The sequence below is a fragment of the Chiloscyllium plagiosum genome, unplaced genomic scaffold, assembly GCF_037043375.1.
Source record: "Chiloscyllium plagiosum isolate Xiang-an unplaced genomic scaffold, Cpla_swu_hap1 HiC_scaffold_8, whole genome shotgun sequence".
Classification (NCBI taxonomy): domain Eukaryota; kingdom Metazoa; phylum Chordata; class Chondrichthyes; order Orectolobiformes; family Hemiscylliidae; genus Chiloscyllium; species Chiloscyllium plagiosum.
In genome coordinates, this window is record NW_028270146.1 from 83103781 (window position 1) to 83125640 (window position 21860).

General features: G+C 38.9%; 1 protein-coding gene across 3 annotated transcripts in view; it reads left to right on the forward strand.

Annotated features, from left to right (window-relative positions):
- Positions 1-21860, forward strand: part of scfd1 (sec1 family domain containing 1) — a 160810-nt gene that overhangs the window by 116010 nt on the left and 22940 nt on the right. For all 3 annotated transcript variants that reach the window (XM_043698046.2, XM_087990041.1, XM_087990040.1), the window contains exons 21-22: positions 3640-3692; positions 5139-5172. In XM_043698046.2, coding sequence (XP_043553981.1) covers positions 3640-3692; positions 5139-5172 — 87 coding nt within the window. The remainder of the gene's footprint in view (positions 1-3639; positions 3693-5138; positions 5173-21860) is intronic.

Genomic DNA, 21860 nt, shown 5'->3' on the forward strand with positions numbered 1-21860 from the left:
AGCAAAGTCTACAGTTACTCCCAGCTTCCTAGTTCTGTTAGCAATTATTTTGACTGTCTCCAGGTGCTTTCTTCAGTTTTAGGAGAGATTTTTAAATCTATTATCAATTCCAATGATTCCTGTCCCTGGTCACACAAGTAGAATATCCAGCAGTTGATGCCTGCAGGTTGCATCTCTCTGACTGGAGGTTATTTCTCATATCTCTGGCTCTGATAGTAAACAAAACCGACTCTTCAGCCCTGCCCAGATAGAACTACTGTCTGTCTGTGATATTCATTTGTCGTGACTTCTGTAACTAGATGTCAAAATGGCTTTGTTTACCCTTTTCCCTATGGCAGCATTAAACTCATTAACGTTATATGCAGGTAGCAATGGTACTCAATGTTTTGACTCCAATTCTCTTTCATGTTAGAATTAAGTGGACAGCCTACAGTACAACGGTTTACAACGAGATTCCTGAAACTCCTTTTTGGGACTTTCATAAACTTGAAGCCTACCCATTGTGAACTCAGACCATGCTGCCATTGTCTCCAAGTATAAATAGCTTGTAACTTCTTCCTGGCAAAACATTCGAAGTCTTCCTTTGATTCCTAACAATCAATCCCATCAAGTTTACTGTCAGGGAAACTTCACGACAGATCACATCACCCTTTTCATTTATCCTAAATTTAAAGATGCTGTTCCAGACCACCCCCACTCATTTAACCTTTCAACAACAGAAATTTCCCCTTCACAGTTATACTTTCTCAGTGTTTTAAGTAAACACTTCATTCTCTATAACACATCCAAAGCTATTCTCCACTGCCAATGACTTGCATTCTTTTCCTGTTTACAGTTAGTTAACTGTTAATTCTCCAATCTAACTCATTTAGTGAGTGTTACCCTGGAGATTCTGTTCTCTAACTAAAGCTAGGCAAATCTTCCAGCCTTTTTTAAATGCTCAAAAACTTAGACTTCTTAATCCAAGCACAAATTCTCACCCACATTCTAGATTCTGAACATTAAAGATTGGTGATCTCTATTTCTCTATTCTGTCTCTCAGATCTATATAGATCAGATCGCCAGAGCGTTGCCTTTATGTTTGAAATGAAAATTAGCTGTCCTCTGTACCCTCAATTTGATTTTATCTTGCAATTAAAAGACCAGTCTAAGTATGATCGTTCATAAAACCCAACATGCATTACACTTTCCTGTGAAGTTCAAGGGGATCTTAAAAGCAACTTGTCACCCAACACTTCAGCGGCTTGCTTCTCTCCTGTCAAAGCCTTTCTCCATGCCAATGTGATTTGCCTGGGCATTGCATTCCTGTTTGAAATGAAAATGAGTTATCCTCTGTACCTATCATTCGATTTATCTTGCAACTAAATGACAGTTCTAAGGATAACTGTTCATAAAATCTGGATTAGTGGTGCTGGAAGAGCACAGCAATTCAGGCAGCATCCGAGGACAGGCAAAATCGACGTTTCGGGCAAAAGCCCTTCATCAGGAATAAAGCTTTATTCCTGATGAAGGGCTTTTGCCCGAAACGTCGATTTTGCCTGTCCTCGGATGCTGCCTGAATTGCTGTGCTCTTCCAGCACCACTAATCCAGAATCTGGTTTCCAGCATCTGCAGTCATTGTTTTTACCTTGTTCATAAAATCTGACATGCCTTACACCTCCTTGTGACTTAAACATAGCTATCCTGGTCACTGTTTGCAGGTGTGAAATCTTGCGTCACCTTTGTAGTAAGACAAGTTGGATTCCCACTTTCGCAGGCAAACCACCCAATCTTGTTCTTGGGTAACATTCAGAAGTAGTTACATAAGTTCGATTCGCCCCTGTATTTTATCGTAACTTAAAGAAACAATCTTTAAATATAATCTTACAATCTTCATAGTTGCAATAATGATTTTTACTTCTTCACTACTGATGTTGAAAATAGTATGAATTAGACATGAATAAAAAGAATTGCTAATAAATAACAGCATAGAGTCATAGAGATGTACAGCGCGGAAACAGATCCTTCGGTCCAACTAGTGCAAGCTGACCAGATATCCCAACCCAATCTAGTCCCACCTCCCTTCACCTGCAAACATCTGCCCCCAATCAGCTTTTGAAAGTTCTTGCCTAATACTGTCAAAATTGGCCTTTCTCCAATTTAGAACTTCAATTTTTAGATCTGGTCTGTCCTTGTCCATCACTATTTTAAAACGAATAGAATTATGGTCGCTGGCCCCAAAGTGCTCCCCCACTGACACCTCAGTCACCTGCCCTGCCTTATTTCCCAAGAGTAGGTCAAGTTTTGCACCTTCTCTTGTAAGTACATCCACATACTGACTCAGGAAATTTTTGTGTTCACACTTACCAAATTCCTCTCCATCTAAACCATTAACACCATGGCAGTCCCAGACCATGTTTGAAAAGTTAAAATCCTCTACCATAACCACCCTATTATTCTTAGAGATAATGATCTCCTTACGAATTTGTTTCTCGATTTCCCAGTGACTATTAGGGGGTCTATAATACAATCCTAATAGATGATAATTTTTTTATTTCTCTGGATGTGTTTGCAGGAATATCCTCACTCAGTACAGCTGTAATACTATCCCTTATCAAAAATGCCCCTCCCCCTCCTCTCTTGCCTCCCTTTCTATCCTTCCTGTAGCATTTGTATCCTGGAACATTAAGCTGCCAGTGCTATAGCTTACGTAGATTGTTAAACTTATTGCTATGAACAGATGCTATCATACTCTAGTCTGTCAATGCAATGTCTGAGAAAGTTTGAATGCATTCTTTCTGGAGTCTGCCACATGTGGAGTTGCAAATCTTGGCTGTACATCCCTTACCAGAGGGTGGGAACAATTGGAAAGTCTAGTACTTTGCACCTGCAGTAACTGAACTCAAGGCAAACTGTAATCATGCTCTGTCCTGGGAAGTCCAAAGGGGAAGCAAACTTAACTTTTGTTTCAGATAATATCACTGATTATGATGGTCATTTTGTAATTTTCATTTTAATTACTACATCTCTCGCAGTTAGTTGGGTGAAGAACTTTTAGATTAGCCAACTTTTGCAACAAGCTTTAGATTAATGCTTACATTCTTGGCATCTAATAGAAAGAAAGAAGTTTCTTCTAAGATGTAATGAATATTTTAGTGATGGTTTGCTAATCCTACCATCTGTGGAATGGATTAAACATCCAAACATCAACACTGCTCAGTATGTGGTTCCACGGCTAGTGAAATGATCAATCTCTTTTGTCGTGGATGTCATGAATCAATTTATAACTTTAAAAAAAAAAACCTGCCTGTAAAGATTGTAAAAATTTAAGCTTGTGAAAAGTTGAAATTGATGCTCAAAAATGTAAATCTGCACAGTTAACTACACCAGCATTTCCGTGACTTCATAACAATACCAATCAAAACATGTCAGCAGTTGCTCAACAATTACTCTCTGTTTTTCTGATATCGAAGGGGTGTAATGTCTTGCATGCTTTACTAGTTAGATGAATTTTAATAAAATGTATTAATTACACTTCCATGTAATGCGATAACTTTGCAAGGTTTTCTCCTCTGTTCTGCCCCCCGCCACCCTTCCCAAGCATTACTTTTATTAAGTTGTTTCTAACTCTGAGCTAAAACCCTCAATTTATTTTCATAGGAAACTGATGACTACAGATATTTTGATCCAAAAATGCTTCGTGGCAGTGAGAGGTAAGTTCATAAAGATCAGCAAATTCATGCTAGATTTAAACAACATACATTCAGAATTATATACAATGGGTTGGATGTTATAAATCAATGGCATTAGTGCAAAGGAAGATTTCTTTAAACAGTTGTAAAACTAATTGTGAAAACATTGTTCTACGCAATTTGCAATAAAATGTGACTTTTCAATGTTTACTTTTCCCACATACCAGAATTTATTTTCAAAGAATACTTCAGTCATAAGTATTAATTTTAAAATTCTGTTCCAAGAATTTTAAACTTTAATATTGTTTGATATTTTCCTTGGACAGATGTCAGACGTAGTTTCTCCACTCAGAGTAGTAAAGATGTGGAATGCCCTGTCTGCAACAGTAGTGGACTCACCAAGTTTAAGGGCACTTAAATGGCCTTTAGATAAACATATGGATGACAATGGAAAGGTGTAGATTAGATGGGCTTCAATTTGGTTTCACAAGTTAGCGCAACATTGAGGGCCGAAGGGCCTGTACTGCGCTGTAATGTTCTGTGATCTATGTTTTTCTTAAAGACACTTTTTAAGTAATTGCCTTGATCTAACACTGACATTGACCAGTAAACATTTTAGAATTTTGGTGCCACCCACTGTTCATTTCATCATTGACAGTGTCACTGAACTAATGAAGCAAATTGTCATGTTTAGTACACTAACAGTGCATGTCAAAATATTGGGAAATTACCTTGTTTCTCCGAGAACATTAAAACCCCTTCCATAATGGATTTCACAGTCGATCAGTAGATTAATTCCCATAGGTTGTGCACTCAGCCATACCACTTGAGACACTTCACAAGCTTACTATCTGGTCTGGGTGATTTTGGATGGAACAGCAGTGAGGGGAGCTATTGATTATGTCAATGTCTCTTGGATTTGTGACACTTTTTAAAAAACAAAATCAATTTGTATTGTTCAGTATTATTTAATGTATATGGAAGGTCACAGTTATGATCTTGTTAATATGCTGTTTATATGTTTCTAGAAACATATATTAAAGTGATTGTGCAATTGCTAAACAGCTTCAATTAAAATATTTACCCATCATTTGTAACCTCAGAGCTGGAACAGAATGAAAACAATTGTTCAACAGTGTTCACATAAGTGAATTGATTTAGAAAGTGTTGAATTCTACCATCATTTATCAAAATAAACTTAGAAGTACAATGAATGTTAAACTGAATATTGATGAAAAGGATATATTTTGACAAAGTCCTTTGTTTTGCATTCACCAGGAGAGTTTGCAAGAATACAAATTCAGAGGAAAACCAACATGTGTATTGCTTGCACAGGACATAAAGAGGAAATTTTAGTGTAACAGTATTTCTTTCCTGTAAAATTTATTTGCACTCCCAGCATTCCGTAATGATGAGTTTGTCCCCTCTGCACCATTCTGGCAATAATTATGTTTGTCTGCTTTGCAGCTCTGTTCCAAGAAACAAGAATCCATTCCAAGAGGTAAGTAGGCTACATGTGTAGTTTGAATGCACTGGACTAACTTTATGAATTACCTTAATGAGTTCTGACGTAGGCTTTGGGAATTTTGGAAAACTTTCAGGATAACTGCAATTGATGAGTGACTGCAGGCACAGTGAAAATATTAAATTTCAAAGCTGCAAATAAGAAGTGATCTCAAATGAGGAATGTTCCTGCAAGGAAATATAGTTGGAGTTTGATGCCAATTTCTCTTGCTATGACTATTTGTCAATATTTCATTATGTTACAAAGTTTATTACTGTTTTCTCAAACTTATAGTTGATGGTAATTCCATCAGCGAACATTGCCTTTAATTTACAGATGTATACAAAATTATAGGAATGTGAAAACTTAAAACAGTTATCCTTAATTCTGTTTTAAAATCTCCTCTTATTGGTCTGTGGCTGCAAATTTCCAGGATCATAGTTGATCAGAATTAGGTCATTCAGTCCATCGAGTATGCTCCACCATTCAATCATGACTGTTTCTCAACCTATTCTCCTGCCTTCTCCCCATAACCTTTGATCCCCTTACCAATCATGAAGCTATTCATACACTGAAATTTATATCAGTTTCTGTACTGGTAGTCTGTAACAAACAAAATCTACGCTGAAATTTCTAAATTTCCTGTGGAGGTGATTACCTTCAGCCTCTGATTCAGCCTACCATTATCATGTCTAGCATTGACACACACATTGTGAAGGGCACGTTGGCTTTTGATACCTTCTGATTGCGTAGAGTTGAGAAATGTCAGAAATGTTTTGGATGTTCTGAGATTGTCGCCACTTTGGTTAAGTGTATTTTTTAAAAATCTACTAAATTTAAGTTTACATATGTATACTCTGCATAACCAGAAAACTAGCATGCTGATTGGAGCTCTGCAAAAACAAACAGCAATGAATTTTAGCATGCGTAACTGTGAAGAGATGCAAGTGATTCAAATGCAGCAGTGTTTCAATGCAGAGATAGATATAAATTGCCTAAGTAGCAATGAGGTTGCATGGGGGAATTAGCACAAGTTATTGCTACACAAGTGAGCAATATTTCCAAGAAATTAAAAGCCTGCAAACAGAGATTTAGTGGAATATTTTAAATTAATCCTCTTCGCTTTTTCTAATGTTAATCAGTTTTCTTCCTGTATTTGTCTGAAGCAAGTTTCCAGCTCTTTGCAGATTGCACTATAAGAAGGATGCTAATAAGCTGCTTAGAGAAAATAATTCTAGCAACTCTGCTAATACACACTCAGTTAATTACCTGCGAGAGGAAATTAGGTTTTATCATTTGTAATATAGATCACAGCTTAAAATGTAGTTTCAAGACAGTAGTTACACAATAGTTATTGCCACAGGTACAGTTACTTTTATTTCATGTGTCAACAAAACTAATGATTTTTTTTCAAGAAAACTTATAATTTAGCAAGATTTTACACGCACTATAATATTAGGTTGGTGGGAAATCCATGAACCATGTGAACTATTAAGAGCTTAATTTCCAACATCCAACACTAAATTTAAAATTCTTTCTCTATTTCGATTATCCAAAACCAAATTATTACAGATAAATGAAGACATTTTCAAAGGTACTTCTAAAAATGGAGATAATTGGCGGGTTGGTGTGGTGGGGGGGGGGGAGGGGTGCGAACTTCCAGAGTTTAAGTTAAAAGCAGTTGGAAGGCCAACAAGAGAGACCTGCAAGTACTGATTGCAGGTATGCTATATTTTTATGATCATTGAGACCGAAGCTGTTGCACTCCACATTACCAAGTGTAATCAGATTGTATGGTTCCACACTCTGTTGGGCCATGTTTCTGCACATCCTCAGTCATTACAACAATATGGAGGGTTCCAAGACAAAGAGAATCTCACAGGGGTTAAGAAGAATATCTTTTAAACTGATCACCAGGAATAGAGGTTTTGACTTAACTGAGTTTAATGTCAGCTGGCTAGGCTAATTGCATGCAAGTGATAAAGCACTTTGACACAGGGGTTGCATCCATGCATATGGTTTTCATAAATGTAACGAGGAATGATTTTCTTTTGGATTTGAAGAGAAATGGGCTAAGAATCAAACTGAGGATACCAGAACCATGTGGCTGCATAGGCTCCTCCCTGCCTTCAGTCCTGATGAAGGGCTTTTGCCCAAAATGTCGATTTTCCTGCTCCTTGGATGCTGCCTGACCGGCTGTGCTTTTCCAGCACCACTCTAATTTAGGCTATTTGGACAGTCCAAAGGAGAGGGCAAAATTGAGAAGGATGGCATGGTCAACTGCTTAGAGATCTTAGAGATAAAACAATCCAGTAAAAAAGGCTGAAGAGACTGAGCCTCAGGAGTGGTTAACAGTGTTAAAACATGTCTTGTAATTGAAGGAAAATAAGAACCTTTTGTGGACCAAACAGGCTGAATTAGCCCCTCTGACTAAGTGAAGCTTTTAAAATAAATTTTGATGGCATTAAAATGTATATCCTATACAATATCAAACAAGCAATGAGCAATATCAATAGCACAACACGTTAAATTTCCTTTGGGCAATCACAGGGACCAATTAACACACAATCTTACAAGTAATTTTCAGTCTGGAGGTCTGTGAAAGCTGGTTCAGGACCAAAATTAATAGATTCTTGAGACTAATGACATTGAGAGATTTGGAAATTGTGTGGAAAATTGGCTTTGATGTAAATGATCAGCCATGATCAAATTAAATGGTGCAGCAGGCTCAATGTGACTGGCCTACTCCAGCTAGGGAGTTCCTAGGAGATTAGAGCTCCAGTTCATACTTGTAACCCTGGCCCTTTGGTGTATTGAAGTAGAACATCCAGTGATTTTATACAGGCAATCCTTTTAATTGCCCTCACCCTATCATAGCATGCTTTTAATGTTTATGCATCTATGGAATAATTTATAATTTTAGTTTATTATCCTTTATAATTTCATAATTCCTCATTGTTTGTTTTTACTTCTATTCTAATTTCTTCATATGTTCCCGCATCATACTTTTAAAGATTAAAGGGGTATATGCAAGGTAAATGAGCTTTCAGCGCAGGTTGAAATTGGTAGGTACAATGTTGTGGGTATCACAGAGATATGGCTTCAAGGAGATGAGAGCTGGAACTAAACATTCAAGGATATTTATACATCCTATTGAAAGGATAGGCAGAGAGGAGAGCATTTGTCTTGTTAGAAAGAAATTAAATTAATAGCAAGCAGTGATATAGAGTTGGAAGGTGTAGAATCTGTGTGTGGGTACAGTTGAGGAACCAGAAAAGAAAATAGACACCGAACGAAGATGTGAAAAGGCCTCCTAGCTCAAGATGTCTGGCATGAAAAAAGATCAGGAGGTAGAAAAGGCATGTAAGAAAGGCACTATTATAATAATCACAGGGAAGTTCAATATGTAGGTGGACTGGGAAAAGCAGGTTGGTGGCTGACCTCAAGAAAAGGAAGGTAAAAACAATGACTGCAGATGCTGGAAACCAGATTTTGGATTAGTGGTGCTGGAAGAGCACAGCAGTTCAGGCAGCATCCAAGGAGCAGCAAAATCGACATTTCGGGCAAAAGCCCTTCATCAGGAATAAAAGGAATCTGTGAGATTTTTTATTTTGAGCATTTGTCGGCGAGGCACCCTCCCCTGCCTGAGTGAACAGGCACTTCTGAATTTGGTGATGTGTAATGAAGCAGACTTGATTAGGGGCATAAAGTGAAGGAACCCCTGAGAGGCAGTGATCATAATATGATTGAATTCAGCCTTCAGTTTGAGAGGGAGAAACTGGAATCAGATGTAACAGTATTACAATTGAGTAAAGGAACTAAAAATAGATGAGGGACAAGCTGGCCAGGGTTGATTGGAAGGGGAACCTAGCAGGAAAGACAGTGGAGCAGCAATGGCAGGTGTTTCTGGGGCTAATTCAAGAGGCACAGCAGCAATTCATCCAAAAGAAGAAGAAACATACTAAGGGGAGGACAAGGCAGCCATGACTGACAGAGGAAGTCAGGAACAGCATAAAAACAAAATAAATAGCATATAATGTGGTGAAGATTAATGGCAAGCCAAAGGATTGGGAAGTCTTTAAAGACCAGCAGAGGATAACTAAAAAAGCAATAAGGTGGAACAAGATAAAATATGAGAGTTAGCTAACTACTAATATAAAAGAGGATTGCAAGAGCTTTTTTAGTTATAGGAAAGGTAAGAGAGGCAAAAATGGACATTGGACCACTGGAAAACGAAGCTGGAGAAGTAGTATTGGGGAACAAAGAAATGGTGGAGGAGCTGAGTAGGTATTTTGCATCAGTTTTCATAGCAGAAGACACTAACAGCACACCAGAACTTCAAGAGAGTCAGGGGCAGAGATGAGCATAGTGGCATCATTAAGGAGAAGGTACCTAGGAAGTTAAAAGATCTGTAGGTGGATAGATAACCCAAATCAAATAGATTACATGCCAGAATTCTGAAGGAGATAGCTGAAGAGATTGTAGAGGCATTAGTGGTGATCTTTCAGAAATCACTAGATTCAGGTAGGGTGCCAGGTGACAAGAAAATGACTCATGTAGCACCCCTGTTAAAGAAAAGAGGGAGGCAGAAGACAGGAAACTATAGGTTGGTTAGCCTGATCTCTGCCATTGGTAAGATTTTAGAGTTCATTATTAAGGATGAGATTGCAGGATACTTGGAAGTGCATGATAAAAAAAAAATGAGTCCACACGGCTTATTCAAGGGGAAGTCATGCCTGACAAATCTGTTAGAATTCTTTGAGGAGGTAATGAGCAAGTAAGATAAAGGGGAGCCAGTGGACATGATCTATTTGGGTTTCCAGAGGTTGCGAAGCAAAATAAGAGCTCATAGTACTAGGGTCATAGATAGAGGATTGGCTGACTGGCAGAAGGCAGGGAGTAGGGATACAGGGATCTTTTTCAGGATGGCAGCTAGTGACCAGTGGAGTTCTGCATGGGTGGGTCTAATGCATTATACTTTGGGAGGGAATTTAATTGAAACTTACAATATACTGAGAGGCACGGAAAATTTGTTTCCACTTGTAAGAAAGACTAGGACCAGAGGGCACAACCTCAGAGTGAAGGTGCCACCTTTTAGAACTGAGATAAGGAGGAATTTCTTAAGCCAAGAGGGTGGTTAATCTGTGGAACGCATTGCCGCAAAGGCTGTGGAGGAAAGGTCATTGAGTATATTTAAGACAGAGATAGATAGTTCTTGATTGGTAAGAGGATCAGGGTTACAGGGAAAAGACAGGAGAATGGGGTTGAGAAACATATCAGCCATAATCAAATAGCAGAGCAAACACGATGCGCCAAATGGCCTAATTCTGTTCCTGTATCTTCTGGTTGTATTATCTTTCTCTGGCAGTCATGTACTGTCCATTGTTTTCCTTATCCTCACATGTTACCCTCTCACTGTTCATCCATGGTGTGTCTTTAATGTTTAGTTTATGCTTGATATTTTTTAGAGAAAATGTTTTGGGCTTTGTTGAACATCATTTTAAAAGTTTACCATTGCTGTTCTACATCATTATTTGCCATTACTGTTGTCTGCTCTCGCAGTCCTTTAAAAAATAGATTTCTCAAAACGTATTCACTGGCCTTTGCCATGATTGTGCCCTTCTCAATCCCTACCTCAAGCCATATCATTATGGTCACAATGGCAGAGATGTTCACTACTTCTAATGCTCTGATTCATTTTCCTTTATTGGATCCTTTACTGTTTGGCCTTTTACAAATACTGGGTTAGAACAGAGTCCTAGGCAGAAATGGGTACTGCAGATGCTGGAGATTACACTCAAAATTAGAGTGGTGATGGAAAAGCACAGCAGGTAGGCAGCATCTGAGGAGCAGGAAAAATCGACGTTTCTGACAAAAGCCCTTCATGAGGAATGAGGCAGGGAGCCACGGGGGCGGAGAGATAAGTGGGAGGGGAGTGGGCCTGGGTAGAAGGTAGCTGAGAGTGCAGTAGGTGAATGGAGGTGAAGGGAAAGGTGATAGGTTGGAGAGGAGGGTGGAGCAGATAGGTGGGAAGGAAGATTGACAAGTGGGGCAGGTCATGAGGACGGTGCTGAGCTGAAAGGTTGGAGCTGAGGTAAGGTGGGGGCGAAGAGATAGGAGGAAACTAGTGAAGTCTAAATATGTTCCATCTGGCAAATTTCCAGTTTTGACTTTCCTGTAACCTTGGTTCAGTAATTCTGACAATGTCCGAATTCTCAGAACATATTTTGCATTTAACGTATTACTCCTGGTTTTTCCAGATAATATATGCATCGCTGTGCAGACAGTTCAGCTCAAATTTAATGGCAGTTTTTCTCATTTTTGTAAGCTAATTTTACTCTCCTGTTCTATAACTCTACTTATTGCCATAGTTTCATCAGCCATTCCTTATCAACAATAAACAAAAACACAAAATGCTGGGAAGACTCAACATGTCTGGCAGCATCTGTGACGAGAAAGAAAGTTAATGTTTTGGGTCCAGTGACCCTTCTGTGTTTTGTTTACATTTAAGCTTAGTGCATTATTCTGGATTCCTTCCCCTTTCCCTATTTTAAGCCTTTTCAACCTCTGTATTTATCTCTTCTGCAAGGATACTGTTCCCATTCTGACTCAAGTGGAGCCGAATCATAATCATCGGTGCACATTTTATTAATTTACAGGCAAGGCTTTGCTCTTTCTGTTTTGATCTTATCAAATTGAAACAAAGATCCTATCATTACCAATTCAACTTCTTTCAAAAGATTAAAATACAAGCTATAATATGAAAACTAATATATACCTCTTTCATGTACATTATGGTAGTATAGTGGTCATGGCACTCAAGTTAAAACCTAGACATCATGAGTTTAAATGCCATTATGGTAAATTTAAAATTGAATTCATGAAATCTGGTCCTCTGTGGACAATGTGTGCCAGTATCATTGGCTGGGGGTCTTGCTCATTATTGTTTTTACATACCTGTGGTGTCTCATTAAAATATATAGGCAATTCTTCTACTGGTGTCGCATATCCACATGTTACCTTGATATTGGAGCACATAATAAAATTAATTCCACACAATGATGGAAGAAGTTAGAGGGAATATTGCCCAATTCCCTTTTTTTGTTGCTTTACCTCTTTGTTACTATCTCTTTTGCACTTTCCCTCAGATCTGCTCTGTTACCACTTCATCCAAGGTCATCTTTTACTACTTGTAGAATAAGAGAAAACCTAATCATTTGTAATTACATAAATAAATTCAGATCATATATGTCTATTTGATAAGCTTAGAATACATGATTACAAGTTATGAAATTGATTTCTTGTTCTTTTCAATCTCTTAATTTAAAAATGTGTATGTTTCATATATATATATATATATATATATATATATATGCCTTATAACCTAAGCTTAACTAATGTTTTCCAACTGTAATATAACAATATTTATGAAATTGAGATCCAGAAGTTCAAATAACCGCTGTAAAAATACAATGCTACAGCTTCAACTTATCAGCATGGGAAAAGTTTTGTTCTGGATTTTTTCTTTAATCAGACCTTACGAAGTATAATATTTTCATGATGTATTTCTTTTTTTTCTTGAAGTCTGCTTTGGAGCTCATTTCAAATGAACTGAAAAGAAGCAATTGTAATGAGTTTGAGCAAAAATCCTTTAAATAGTATTACATGGTCTGGCAGATAAAGTTGCTTACTAAGTAATCTTTAATTTGCACTGTCCCTGATCTGGGATTACTGTTTTAAACTGAGATTAAATGTGTTTTGAGTTTATGTCCAGTGCAGGTAACTTGATTTAATGTGAGTGCAAAATAGTTTGAAAGTTTTTTTCTCTGATTTGTAACAAAAGTACAGCACTGAAACAAAACATGGTCAAAGTATAAAAAAGAATACTGAGATTAACAAGATAAAAGATAATCCTTCTCCACAAACATTTTGTCTTTTTCCAGAAAAGTTTCAGCAATTCAAGTTAATGTCAAAACTTTCCCAGTGACCTGGGACTATTTATGTATATCAAATAAAAGGTGGTCTAAGCACTGACCCTTGACTGTTTGCCAACCTCCAGCCTGAAAAATAGCCTTTTGCCACAATGCTCTGTTTTCTGCCTTCTTTCAATTGGACACTGACCATCCTAACTGGGCCTCAGTTTTATGAACCAGCTTTTACATTTAATATGATACTGTGTCCAAAGCATCCTGAAACATAACCAGACAACAATCACTGTGTTTCCATCAATTTTCTCTGTTACTTCATTGAAATATTCAATTTGATTTCACTGCTTCTTACAAATCCATATTGTCTTTTATTAGTTAACTGAAACCTCTCCAATTCCCTGGTGATTTTTTTTGTGTCCTGATTATTATTTCTAAAGCTTTATCTTTTCTTGATTTGGGGAAGATTATGATGAGCCCTTTCACTATTTTACCCTGACTTCCTCCAGCAACTTGGGAAGCAAACCATCAGGACCAGGAAATTTATCTAACATAAATATAGCCAGCCTTTTACTGTCTGATCTTGATCTCAATTTTCAGCCTCTCCATTCATTCAACTATTTCAACTTTGACCAATATTTCTTCAGACACCTACTCCTTAGAAAACAATTTCACAAAGTACTCTTAAAGTATTCGAGCCTTGTCCTGCACCTCTAATCATAAACCACCATTTTTATCCTTAATGTGATCCAATCTGCCTCTTACGATTAATTTACCTTTGATGCATTGCTAGATGGCTTTTGGGCTCCCTTTTATATTGATGGTCATTCTACTCTTAGATTCTGTCCTTGTGAGTCCTGTTTTCCTCCTCTTATCCACTGTGAGTCTATTGTATTTGATCTAGTTCTCAATTGAAGAATTCACCAGATATGCATCATATGCTCCCTTTTGTTTCATTATAATCTTCCCATTTGTTATCATCCAAGGAGCCCACTTTTTAGTTGCCTTACTTTCTTGAAAGATAATTAGTTTGCATTTGAAGCATCTCTTCCTTAAAGATTTCTGTTGTTCTGTTACAGTTCTTTCTATCAATCTTTTGTTCCATTTTACTCTGAATAGACCCCATCTCTTCATGTCAAACTTAGCCTTTTTCCAATTTAGACGTTACATAGTTCCTTGTTTTTTTCCAATAGTAATTTGATCTTTATGATGTGATCACTTCTACCTAAGGGTCCCCTAACAGACACTAGGTCCACTTGGCTCACCTCGGCTTATCAATGCTCGATCCAGCTATGCCTCCTTTCCGGTTAGGCCAAACACATATTCACCAAGAATGATCTCTTGACCACCTTTTAGAAATTCCTCTCCTTCTATACCCTTTGTGTTAACATTATCCCAATCAAATTTTGGGTAATTAAGGGTCCCCCAGTATGTTCACTGTTAGGTTTTTCAATGGATTTACTCCTCAATCTCCTTCTCACTATTTGGAATCTTATAGAATTCCCGGGGGGGACTAACTAGTTGGACTTTGTCCTTGCCTCCTTTTCAATAGATTTACTCCTCAATCTCCTTCTCACTATTTGGAATCTTATAGAATTCCTGGGGGGGACTAACTAGTTGGACATTGTCCTTGCCTCCTTTTGGGCATTCCCTCTTTCCAATAGCGTGTCTTCCCTAATTTGTACTTCCACCCCACCTACCTTTTCACCTTCTCTACCTTTTATAAACATATTGTATCCTTAAATATTAAGTGGCCAGTTTTGCTACTTATTTTAAGCCACATTTCTGTCTTTGCCACCACATTATATTCCCACAATTGTAGTTGTAGCTCACCATCCTTAATCACCATACATGTTTAGGTGCATTGTAATCCTGTCTTTTCCCCAAAGTCCTTTTAAGTCTTCTGCTACTTTGTATGGACCTCCTTTCCTTGCTAATAATGTCCAACGCTCTCACTTTATACACCTTATTCCCCTTTTCCACTTTTATATGCTTATGCCCATCCTCCTGCCAATTTAGTTTAATCCCTACCAATTAGACTACTGAGCATCTCCCAAGGACTTTCATCTCTGTCTATTGAGATACAATGCATCCCATTTGAATAAGTGCCAACTTCTCAGAACTAGTTTCAATGGCTAAAAATCTGAAGCCTTCCTTCTACACCGTGATTCAAGCTGCACGTTGTTTCTCCCTATATTCCCCTTTCTACTATGGCTATAATGTGGCATTTGGGGAAATCCAGAGATTACTATCTTCAAATTCCCACTTCTTCACTTAGTCCTGAAATTTCACATGAGGGCTTCAATGCCTCTCTATGTTGTTGGTACCTCAGTGAAGTCACACCTTCTGGCTCATTCTCTTCCCCTTGCAGAATATTCTGCACCTTCTTTATGACATACTTTATCCTGACACAAAGAAACAAAACACCACAATAACATAAAACAAAAAAACCCACCAGATGCTGGAGATCTGAAGCAAAAAACAGCAATTGCTGGCAAAACTCATCAGGTCTATCAGTATTGTTGGGAGAAAGCAAAATTAACATTTCAAGTCCAGTGACTCTTCCTCAGAACTGGAACACCTCACACTGTATTCACAGTGCTCATTACAGAAATCACTGTTTAGCCCCTGACTGTGGCATCTCAATATGTACTGCCTTTCAATTGATTAGCTAATCAATTAATTGATCTCTGCCAGGAAAATTTTAAAAAATTTGTCATTGGCCTTAACACCTCTGATTAGAGAGGGGGCATATCTTTCTGGTTGCTGCTGTTGTCCAGTTATCCCATTGGAAAATGCATATGTGTAAATGTTGAGTGAAAGCATGCTTAGACAAACAACTTGTTGGCATTTCCTGTTCATAATCATATCCATAGAATAACTATTTGACCAAAATGTCTGGTGACTAGCAACAGCTAAGGCAGGGAAATACACTGAGAGGATACAAGCATTCTAAATAATAGAATTCAATATTTCACAGTCTGTTTTTAAGTTCATACCTTAATGTTTAAATCAATCCTGTAGAGTTTCATGTTTAGCCAAATATCTTTGGACATAAAATGTGGCTGGTGATCGTCTTGCATCTTCACCTACTTAAGCCTAAGAGATGCAGATGTGAAATTCTATAGCAGCTGTGTAATTTGACCATCCATGTCCAGTTCTATTATTAAACCTGCTTACTATTCTAAGAATATCCAGGAAGGCAAAGTTAATACCTATTTTTTTTTCTCTCCACCATAAACCATTCTCCTAAATCACCCTGCATTTTTTTCACTACCTTCATCTACAACAATAAATATGACAAATCCAGTTTTTCTTTAATTACATACATGGAGACTGTCCATTTAGCTATCCCTGTTGCTTCCATTTCCCCCCCCCCCCCCCAATCCAGTGGGCTATATTTCCTTAGAGTGCCCACTGCCATAATTCAAACCTCCTCTAGTTTCTGTCCTATCTTGCCATATGCCCTCTTTAAGCGCGTCTAATCGAAGAAATTCAGTGTTCTCTTGACTCTATTACTACCAAACTGCTGATCACCCAAATCCAATATTTGTTGTTATAAAGTCATAGAGATGTACTGCGTGGAAACAGACCCTTCGGTCCAACCCGTCCATGCCGATCTGATATCACAACATAATCTAGTCCCACCTGCCAGCACCCGGCCCATATCCCTCCGTGGGCGGCACGGTGGCATAGTGGTTAGCCCTGCTGCCTCACAGCGCCAGAGACCTGGGTTCAATTCCCGCCTCAGGCGAGTGACTGTGTGGAGTTTGCACGTTCTCCCCGTGTTTGTGTGGGTTTCCTCCCACAGCCCAAAGATGTGCAGGTCAGGTGAATTGGCCATGCTAAATTGCCCGTAGTGTTAGGTAAGGGGTAAAATGTAGGGGTATGGGTGGGTTGCGCTTCGGCGGGGCGGTGTGGACTTGTTGGGCCGAAGGGCCTGTTTCCACTGTAAGTAATCTAATCTAATCTAAACCCTTCGTATTCATATACCCATCCAGATGCCTTTTAAATGTTGCAATTGTACCAGTCTCCACCACATTCTGTGGCAGCTCATACCACACACGCACCATTCTCTGCAGGAAAATATTGCCCCTTAGGTCTCATTTCTTTCCTCTCTCACCCTAAACCTATGCTCTCTAGTTCTGGACTCCCCCACCCCAGAGAAAATACCTTGTCTATTTATCCTATCCATGCCCCTCCTGATTCTATAAACCTCAAGAAGGTCAACCCTCAGCATCTGATGCTCCGGGGAAAACAGCCCCAGCCTGTTCAGCTGCTCCCTGTAGCTCAAATCCTTCCACCCAGGCAACATCCTTGTAAATCTTTTCTGAACCCTTTCAAGTTGCTCAACATCTTTCCATTAGGAAGGAGGCCAGAATTGCAGCAACGTTCCAACAGTGGCCTAACCAATGTCCTATACAGCTGCAACATGACCTCCCAATGCCTGTACTCAATACTCTGACCAATAAAGGAAAGCATACCAAATGCCTTCCTCACTATCCTATCTACCTGCGACTCCACTTTCAAGGAGCTATGAACCTGCACTCCAAGGTTTCTTTGTTCAGCGACACTCCGGAGGACCTTACCATTAAGTATATAAGTACTGCTAAGATTTGCTTTGCCAAAATACAGCACCTCGCATTTATCTAAATTAAACTCCATCCACCAATTAGCTCATTGGCCCATCTGATCAAGATCCTATTGTAAACTGAGGTAGCCTTATTCGTTATCCACTCCACCTCCAATTTTGGTGTCTTCAGCAAACTTACTAACTATATCTCTTATGCTCACATCCAAATTATTTATATAAATAATGAAAAGTAGAGGACCCAGCACTGATCCTTGTGGCACTCCACTCATCACAGGCCTCCAGTCTGAAAAACAACCCTCCACCACCACCTTCTGTCTTCAACCTTTCAGCCAGTTCTGTATCCAAATGGCTAGTTCACCCTGTATTCCACTAGATCTAACCTTGCTCACCAGTCTCCCATGGTGAACCTTGTTGAATGCCTTACTGAAGTCCATATAGATCACATCTACCGCTCTGCCCTCCTCAATCCACTTTCTTTCTTCTTCAAAAAACTCAATCAAGTTTCTGAGACATGATTTCCCACGCACAAAGCCATGTTGACTATCCCTAATCAGTCCTTGCCTTTCCAAATACCTGTACATCCTGTTCCTCAGGAATACTTGCAACAATTTGCCCACCACAGACGTCAGGCTCACTGGTCTGTAGTTCCCTGGCTTGTCCTTACCACCTTCCTTAAACAGTGGCACCACGTTATCCAATCTCCAGTCTTCCGGCACCTCACCAGTGACTATCGATGATACAAATATCTCAGCAAGAGGCCCAGCAATCATTTCCAAAGCTTCCCACAGAGTTCTCGGGTACACCTGATCAGGTCCTGGAGATTTATCCACTTTTATGCATTTCAAAACATCCAACACTTCCTCCTCTGTAATGTGGACATTTTTCAAGATGTCACCATCTATTTCCCTACATTCTATATCTTCCATGTCCTTTTCAACAATTTATAAAATCATGAGGGGCATGGATAGGGTAAATAGATAAAGTCTTTTCCCTGGATTAGTGGAGTCCAGAACTAGAGGGCATCGGTTTAGGGAGAGGGGAAAGATCTAAAAAGAATCTAACAGGCAACCTTTTCACGACGAATGTGGTACGACTATGAATGAGCTGTCCGAGGAAGTGGTGGAGGCTGATACAATTACAGCATTTAAAAAGCATCTGGATGGGTATATGAATAGGAATGGTTTAGAGGGATATGGGCCAAGTGCTGGCAAATGGGAGTAGATTAGGTTACGATATCTGGTCGGCATGGACGAGTTGGACCGAAGGGTCTGATTCCATGCTGTACATCTCTTTGACTCTTAACTGAACCAAAAATGAAATTTATAGGCTTGCCGCACTCCAAACAACCTTGTTGAAGAACAAGATATAATATTGACCTTGGGTCTAAAAGAAATCTAAATTCATGTGACTTTTTTTTTAGAAATTATCCTGTCTTATGTGTGTTTGTTTATGAGACTAAGGAGTGGACGCTATGATTAATTTCTAAGAGTTATGCAAGTAAATGCTTAACTTTTCATTAAAATTGCAAAAAAACCTGTTTTGAAATCTTACTGTGATTAATCAAGCTGCAGGAAAATTAAGAAATTAACCTGCATCCCTCCACTATCCATTAGGAAAAATTACTCTTAAGAAACTATTTGAATTTCCAGTGACTAACGGAGAAGTGACACAGAATTCAAGTTTTAATATTTTTACAATAACTAATTAAAACAGCATGACTGAATACTATTTTGTGTGCAACCTAGACTTGAAATTACAGAAAATAAATTTCTTTTTAATTTTCAACATAACCAAAATTCTACACCCATGTGTGCATTGCAACCAAGCCTCCAGAGCTTGATGCAGAGCAAATTACTTGATCCCCCTTCACCCCACCCTTCACCATGGAAGAAAAGCATTGCACACTTCCAAATTTCATATTTGTAACCAGTTCTCTGTGCTTCAAGACTGCTGACGTCACCCTCTTCTCAAACATCAAACTTTGATTTCTTCTGCTAACCGTGTAAATGTAATGACTGAGTTCTAGGATCTTTAAATTAATGAAGACTGAACATTATACTTGAACAAACTGATGAACTATTAACTATTCACAATAAATACAGAGGTGCAACTCAGCAAGACTTCTGAGTGAATGCTCAGCTATCTTTTCCTTGCAAGGCAAAGACTTAGACATACTGGGATGCCAGCTTCTCACAACAGCTGGTGACTGGACTGTGGCATTGATAATGACAACAGCAAAGCAGTGAAAACTGATCAAAGGAGACCTGAGTCAAAAAAGAAATATTTCAGGATCTAATCCATCAAAATTTCATAAAGTGGAAGTGGTAAGTTGAATTGTTCTTTCATCATCTTGGCAGCAGTGAAGTTCTTGGGAGCTGAGAGTGTTCTCCTCTTGTCCTTTATGGTCTGAGGAAAAGTTAAAGCTGTGGTTTGAAAAGAAAATGAAACAGTGTCAGCTCCCATCATAACTACTGACAGAATTCGCTGGCGTAAAAGGAAATGGAAAATATTCTGATGATTTTCCTGCTATTCCTTAGGGTAAGACACTTTCATCCTATCGCTCGACTACTTCCTAGTCTCTTCAGTTGAGACAACTCCTCTGCCAAGAATGACATCTCAGGAGCTGCAGTGGAGAGTAGCATTTCACGTAGAATAGAATAAACTTGAGAAGATTTGAGAAAATTAGATCTCTGAGACATCTTTATCAGAACTGGGATCTATATAACAATGATTTGCTGACTTGCTTGAAGACTCAAGGTTAAACACCATCATTAAGTTTTCTAATACCAAAGAGTTTATTGCCCATTCCTAATTACCTTTAAGAAGTTGGTAGTGAGCTGCCTGTTTGAGCCACTGAGTCAATTTAGTGTTGGTGCACCCACAACACCAATAGGGTGGAAGTTCCAGGATTTTCAACCCTCAACACACGTAGTGCCACTCAAGTGGTCTGCTTGGTCCTGGATGGTGTCCAGCTTCTTGAGTGTTGTTGGAGCTGAAATCATTCTATCAAAAGCCTGACTTGTGCCTTATAGATGGTGGATAGGCTTTGGAGAGTAAGGATTTGAGCTACTCAATGCAGATTACTAACCTGTGATCTGCTTTTATCGCCACACGACTTATAAGTCTAGTCCAGTTATATTTATGATCAGTTAACCTCCAGGATGTTGATAGTGGGAAATTCAGTGATACTAATGCTATTGATTGTCAAGGAACAATGGTTAGATTCTCTCTTGGTGCAGATAGTCATTGCCAGGCACTTGCAAGACACAAATTTGACTTGCCACTTGTCAGCCCAAGCCTGGATGCTGTCCAGGTCTTGCTGCATTTGGACATGGAATACTTCAGTACCTGAGAAGCCAGGAATGATGCTAAATATTATGCAATAGTCAGTAAATATCCCCACTTCCGACCGTCTGATGGAGGGACGGTCACTGATGAAGCAGCTGAAGGTGGTTCAGTCTAAGACATTCCCTTCAGAACTCCAGCAGTGTTGAAACAAAAACAAAATTGCTGGAGAAACTCAACACGTCTGGCAGCACCCATTGGGAGGAAAGTAGAATTAACACTTCAAGTCTGTTGACCCTTCTTCAGAATTGATAGCAGCTGGGGAAAAGTGGTATCTGTGCTGAACATGGGGTTTGGGAGTAGGCGGGGTGGCAGCATTATAAAGCTGTGTAGATAGCTGGAGATATACAAAGGGTAAGCAAGAGGATTACTGATAGTAAACCAGAACAGAAGAAAAACTGTTTAAGTGATAATGAGGGCTAATAATAAGAGAGAATGAGTAGGTCGTTCTGAAAGCAATCCATGTCATGACAGAACAAAGAGCATGGTCAGGCTTTAAAGTTATTGAACTCAATGTTGAGTCCTATCGACTGCAGGGTCCCCAAGCAAAAGATGAGATATTATTTATCAAGCTTCAGTGAGGCTCACTGTAGCAAGCTTGAGACAGAAATATTGGTGTGAGAACATGATGGTGTGTCAAAATGGCAGGCACTTGGAAGCTTGGGGGCATTTTTATGGACAGAACATAGATGTTCTGCAAGGCAGTCATCTAATCTGTGTTTCGTCTCCCAATATAGAGGAGATCACATTGTGAGTAGCCAGTGCAGCAGTGATATATCTGGAGCTGAGATGACTAACTTCTAATTGTCATAACCATTTTC